General features: G+C 43.5%; 1 protein-coding gene across 1 annotated transcript; it reads right to left on the bottom strand.

Annotated features, from left to right (window-relative positions):
• Nucleotides 1-786: 786 nt before the first annotated feature.
• On the bottom strand, nucleotides 787-2,280 carry LOC126690096 (uncharacterized). The gene has a single exon (XM_050385226.1). The coding sequence runs from the start codon at nucleotides 2,278-2,280 to the stop codon at nucleotides 787-789; it is 1,494 nt and encodes a 497-aa protein (XP_050241183.1).
• Between the last annotated feature and the right edge of the window lie 3,839 nt (nucleotides 2,281-6,119).

The following is a 6,119-nucleotide window of genomic DNA, read 5'->3' as shown; positions in this document are numbered from 1 at the left end:
CCCCTTCAATAACTTCCTTGCATCTTTCATCTCTGATCCACATGGCCTCGAAAAAGAATCTCTTTTTCACTTTCTTTGGTGGCGCCTTTTTCCTTAAGAACAAAGCCAAGAGGCAATGGTCCGAAGCTGCCATTGAGACGTGGTGAACTTGCGCTTCAGAAAAATTAGCAAGCCAGCCCTCATTGGCCACCACCCGATCCAATCTAACAAGGGTCCGTTGGTCCCCAAACCGTCCGTTGCACCAAGTAAATCTGCTTCCCACAAAACCCAAATCATTAAGGCCACACACACTCAGACAATCTCTAAATTTTCTCATTTGATCTGCATCACGGTCTGCCCATCCAAGCTTTTCATCGGGGTGGGTGATCTCGTTGAAATCGCCAAAGACCACCCACGGCATATCACATTGCTTCTTCAATGTTTCAAGCAAACTCCATGATATATGCCTCTTCCTTGCATCCGGATGCCCATAAAACCCGGTCGCCCTCCATGGATTCCGCCCCTTCTCATCGTATACCACCACGTCGATATGCGAGTTGGAGCAGCTTTTGAACCGAATATCTGCGCCTTCCTTCCAAATCATAGCCAACCCGCCGCTCATGCCGTCGCTAGGAACATCAATTCCCTGGGTCATCTCCAATTTCCTCATGAAGCCCTTCATTCTGCTGGAACGAGCTTTGGTCTCCACAAGGAACAAGAGGATCGGATTTTTGGATTTCACCTCGTCGGTGAGAATCCGAACTGCCGGGGGTGATCCTAGACCCCGGCAATTCCAAGCCAAGATACTCATGTGGCTCGGCGGCCCTGCATCGCAGTCGCCGCCTCTTCGCCATCCCTATCATTTTCCTTTTCCTGAGTGTTTTGTCCTTTGCTCGCTGTTTTCTTTCGTTTCTGCACAACTAAGTCTTGTTCAAGTTTCATAATGGGAACCGGACCAGGCCTTTTGCTCCCCAGTAAGTCAAGGCCCATGCTCTCATCATTACAATGGGCCTTCCTCGCGAGTCTTTTCCAGTGCCCACTCTTCGGGCCCAACGTCTCTGCCACCCAGCCCGTCTCCTCATTAAAACATATGGCCATTGGGCCTGTTTCTTTCTCATTTTTAATTGGGTTTTCAACCCCACTTAGGCCTTTCAAACTTGGCGCCAAAAGGAAGTCAAAATGAGGCTCTTGCTTCTGTTGAGTCCCTTTCTCCCCCCTCTGATCACTCACATCTTCATTTTGGATTGTGGGTTTGGTCAAACTTTCCTTTTCCTGTAAAAGAATACTGCTTTCCTTGTTCAACCCGAAACTACTGCCCATACCATTTTCATGAATACATCCTGGAGCTTGATCTCTAGTATCATGCCCTTTTGTCCCATCCTCTTTCTCCCTGTTTCCTAGGTCGTTCATCGCTGACCCCTCTGCAACTTCCACCCCCAATGCCACAGGTGGCGCGTGAGATGGCTTCCCCGAGATTTTTCCCACATTTCCTCCTTGTTTGTCTCCCATACTCAGCCCAAAACTCTGACCTCCTCTAGGTGCCTCACCTCCGACCCTTTGAATTGTCTCACCTCTTAACCACGGTCCATATTGAAGGTTTGTTTGCTCCTTTTGGTTTTCTTTCTCCACTGCTTCCGCACAGTCCCTGAGGTCGTGGTTCAGCATTCCACATCTGTAGCAGAAATTTGGAAGCCTTTCATACCTGAAACTAATCCATCTTTGCTCGCCCCCTTCAATCTTAACTTTCTTTCCTCTGACTAACTTCTTTGTAACATCGATCTTCACTCTAATCCGGAGATACTTTCCCCATTGAACCCCAGATTCAGCTGCATCAACGGACATCACCTCTCCTAGCGTGGACCCTATAGCCCAGCCCGTCTCACAGGTTCTGCTCATCAATGGGAGGTTATGAATCTGAATCCAAAACGGCGACTGCTTGATAGATATATCCTTTGGAACTTGTTCACCTTCAAACTCCTTTAACAGAACTAGTTGTTTCTCATAGCTCCAGGGGCTCATATCCATAATTTTCTTCTTGTCCCGTCCATCTCCAAACTCGACTAAGTATAGCTCATCGTCAATCTCCGTTATCTGCACTCCTTTGTTGGGCTTCCATATCATCCTCAAGTTTTTCCGAAGTGCTTCCAGCGATATACTTCTGTGTGCCAGCACCTTCATCACGAGGCATTTCTTACCTATTTCCTTTGCTGCTTCTGTGCTATTGCTCCCCAGAGAAATACTCTCATCTTCCTCTTCCGTAAAAGAGAGTTTCTTCCATAACTCTTCCAGCTCTGCCGTCATAGTTTCGCAGAGCTACTAAACCGACCTCACTGAAACAGGAGGTCACAACACTCTTGCAAGGAGACCTGCAAGACACAACTGCATCTACATGCACGAGAGCACGAGAGCGACGTGAAAGAGTTAGGAGCGAAAACGAATGTTGTGTTATTACACTATCAATACTTGCACCAAAATGGCATCCATATAAACACCATGTAACATAAATATGAGAATGTGTATACACTAAACAGTGTATTTGTCTGTGTGTGTGAGCAAAAGAACAAAAAGGAGCATATGCCAGCAATGATCCATGGACATCAATTTCTTTTGAGGAGGAAAAAACAACAAATAAATGGATTATAAACGTACATATTTTCTTCTCTACATGTCGCTAAAAATATATAAACAGAGTGCACGCTCTCCCAAGTGATTCATCTCCTCCCTCTTGAGCCCAATCATTTGGCAGAAAGATTCACACAAAGTTAGTTCATGTTTAATTATTACAAAATCTAAACAACGTACAGTTCGTTCCTGCATTTGGCTGCAGAAAGCAAACCATGCATGCATGTGTTTGCCCCAAGCTTTCTTCAACGCGGCTCACCAGTCATTCTGATATTTGACTCCTTATTTCTTTGTTAAGTTGAACCTACTCTGGTGCGCGTACGTACAGCCATTTGGGGGAGGATTAATGTATCCAAGGTGTTCTGCTAGCTGGGTCTGAATGCAGATTGGAATTAAGGTTAAGGGATTTTCCTTTCCCACGTAATTAATTTTTAATTACTAATGCCAACATGTAGCTTTCCACTGCCACCAAATACCACCCAACCATGCATGTTTAATTTAACGAACGTTGTCATCCACGGGAAGAACACAGGCCTTAATTTAATAGACATTATATTCAAGTCACCGACTAACACGCACTAATATCGATCATACGAAATTATTTCTAATTACGTTAATTACAAGTAGGGGTAAAGCAACATTTGGCTCGGAGACCATCCTCAATTTTGTTTTCCCTTTACTAATAAAATAGTATAATTAGAATATTGTTTCTGTTAACGTGTATAATGTTGTGGGCTTTAGGCCCAACTAGATTACTTGTATAGCACACATTCTTGTACTACACTCTTACTTGTACTGCACTCATATGTCTCATATATATAAAGGCACTTGTGTATATTCTTTCACTGAGAAATACAATATACAATCATTCAGTATTTTTAACATGATATCAGAGCCATTGCTCTAACTTTCTTGTGTCTTGTAGTCTTATCTTTGTTGGTATTTTCCGCTACCTTGACTTCTTCGGTTAGTAAACCTTTTCCGTGCCCTCTTCTGACCGCCCCACCGCTGTCAGAGGTGCCCAAGGTTGAATCTTCACCGCCAGAAACTTGAACACTGCCACCAAGATAACTGCCTTCGTTGGACCTTCCACATCGGACCTCCGATTAAGACATAAGACATATCACTGTGTATATTTTCAACCGATCTACACAACTTCGTCGGAATCATCATCATCTGACCCTACACGCGCTGCCAGGCGCCGGTCAAAGATTCGATAGTTTTTTTATGCGCCGTCAGTATTGCTCCGATCATTTCACCGCCGCCGTCATCGGAATACTCTTTCTCCGATCTACATTGTCGGAAAAGAATCAATCTCATCGGACTCAACACGCGCCCTCATTCGCCGTCCAAAGATTCGATGAAGATTGAACCACACACCTCACGCGCCGCTGGGTCACCTGCTGACGTCAGCACTGCCACATCAGTATCCACGTAAGCCCTAGCTGATGTCATTAGCTTATGTCATCTTGCTGACGTCATAACTGGGAGTTGACCGTTGACTTTTTCTCAGAGTTGACTTTTTGCAGTCCAGGTGCTCCCTCCCATTTTTTTGCGTAGATTTCATTTTTGCAATCCATTTTTGCATATTTTGCTTCTAAATGAAGAATAAGGACAAGTCTTCTTCCTTTTGCAACAATCATTGTCGATAATTCAACAAACGTTTTTACAATTTTTGCAAACGTTTTGGCCATAATATTGAGACTTGCTATCAACGCAACAAATCAGTTGTTTCCATTTCTGCTGCTACAGTTGCTAACACTAAGAGTGTCCAACCTATGGCTTCCATCTCTGCAAAGTCTCAGTCTTCTGGATCCACTTTCACCATTTTCAGAGATGACCTTATAAATATCATCGCCAATGTCATTCGTATGGTTGGTAATGCATCTTATTCCTCTTCTTTCTTAGCTTTATCTGGTATGTCTCCTACCTCTTGGCTTATGGATTTTGCTTGTTGCAATCACATGACACTTCATTCGTCCTTATTTTTTGACCTTAAACCTGCACCGCACCCTCTTAATATTCGCGCAGCAAATAGTTCCACAATGTCTGGTCATAATATAGGTTCCGTTGCGACCTCCAATCTCTTGGTTCCTGGAGTCTTTAATGTTCCTGACTTTTCTTATAATTTATTTTCTGTTGGACAATTAGTTGAGTTGGGTTATTGCATTATCTTTGATTATTCTGGGTGTATTGTGCAGGATTCGAGGACGGGACGGGAGCTTGGGATCGGTCCTAGAGTTGGGCGTATGTTTCCTGTGGACAACCTTCGTCTTCCACTTGTTGCTCCTGTTTCTGTTGCTGCAGCTGGTGCAATTCCTTCTATTCCTTCCCTTGCACTTTGGCATGCTCGACTTGGTTATGCATCCTCTTCACGAGTACAATAATTGGCTTCTAGAGGTTTGTTAGGTTTAGTATCTACAAAAAATTTTGATTGTGTTTCATGTCAGTTAGGAAAACAACCAGTTTTGCCTTTCAATATTAGTGAATCAATATCCACTGATATCTTTGACCTTATTCATTTTGATGTTTGGGGGCTTTCCTTTGTCTCTAGTATTGGTGGATCTCGATATTTTGTTGTTTTTGTTGATGATTACTCTCGCTATAGCTGGATTTTTAATATGAAACATCATTCTGAATTGTTACAAGTATATTATAATTTTGCAAAAATGGTTGAAACTCAATTTTCCAAACGTATCAAAATTTTTCGATCTGATAATGCTCTTGAGTACACTCAATATGCTTTCCAAGCTGTTTTGCATTCCTATGGCACTGTTCATCAACTAACTTGTCCAGGTACCTCTTAACAAAATGGTAGAGCTAAACGAAAACTTCGTCATATTCTTGACACTGTTCGTGCTCTCCTTCTCTCTGCCAAAGTTCCTGCTCCTTTTTGGGGCAAAGCTGCTCTTTATACTGTTCATACTATTAATCGCATTCCAAGTCCTGTCATCCAAAATCAAACTCCATATGAGCGCATTTTTGGGTCACTTCCAGACTATCACCACCTTCGCTCCTTCGGTTTTGCTTGTTTCATTCTTCTTCAACCACATGAGCATAACAAACTTGAGCCTCGGTCAAGGCTTTGTTGTTTTCTTGGCTATGGCGAAACTCAAAAAGGGTATCGGTGTTATGATCCTGTCTCTCATCGTCTTCGTATCTCCCGCAATGTTGTCTTTTGGGAACATCGCGTTTTTGTCGAGCTCTCTCACTTCCGTGCCTCCCTATCTTCCTCCTCTGTCTTAGATCTCTTTCCAGATGAGGCACATATTCCCTTCTGTAGCTGCTCCTGATCCTCCTATAGTTGCTCTTGATTCTCCTGTAGATTTCTCTGTCCAACCACCAGATATCACTAATCCATTTCCTAGTTCACCCTTTAATGAACAGGTGGAAGATGAACAAGTCGAAGATGAGCTACCTAACCCCAACCCTGAGCTTGGGTCCCTTGCTCCTGCTCCGCCTGAAAATCTTGTACAAGACATTCCACCTCGTCACTCAACTCGGGTAAGATCTATTCT

This window comes from Quercus robur, chromosome 6 (genome assembly GCF_932294415.1).
Source record: "Quercus robur chromosome 6, dhQueRobu3.1, whole genome shotgun sequence".
NCBI lineage: Eukaryota > Viridiplantae > Streptophyta > Magnoliopsida > Fagales > Fagaceae > Quercus > Quercus robur.
This window is presented reverse-complemented; position numbering and strand designations above follow the sequence as displayed.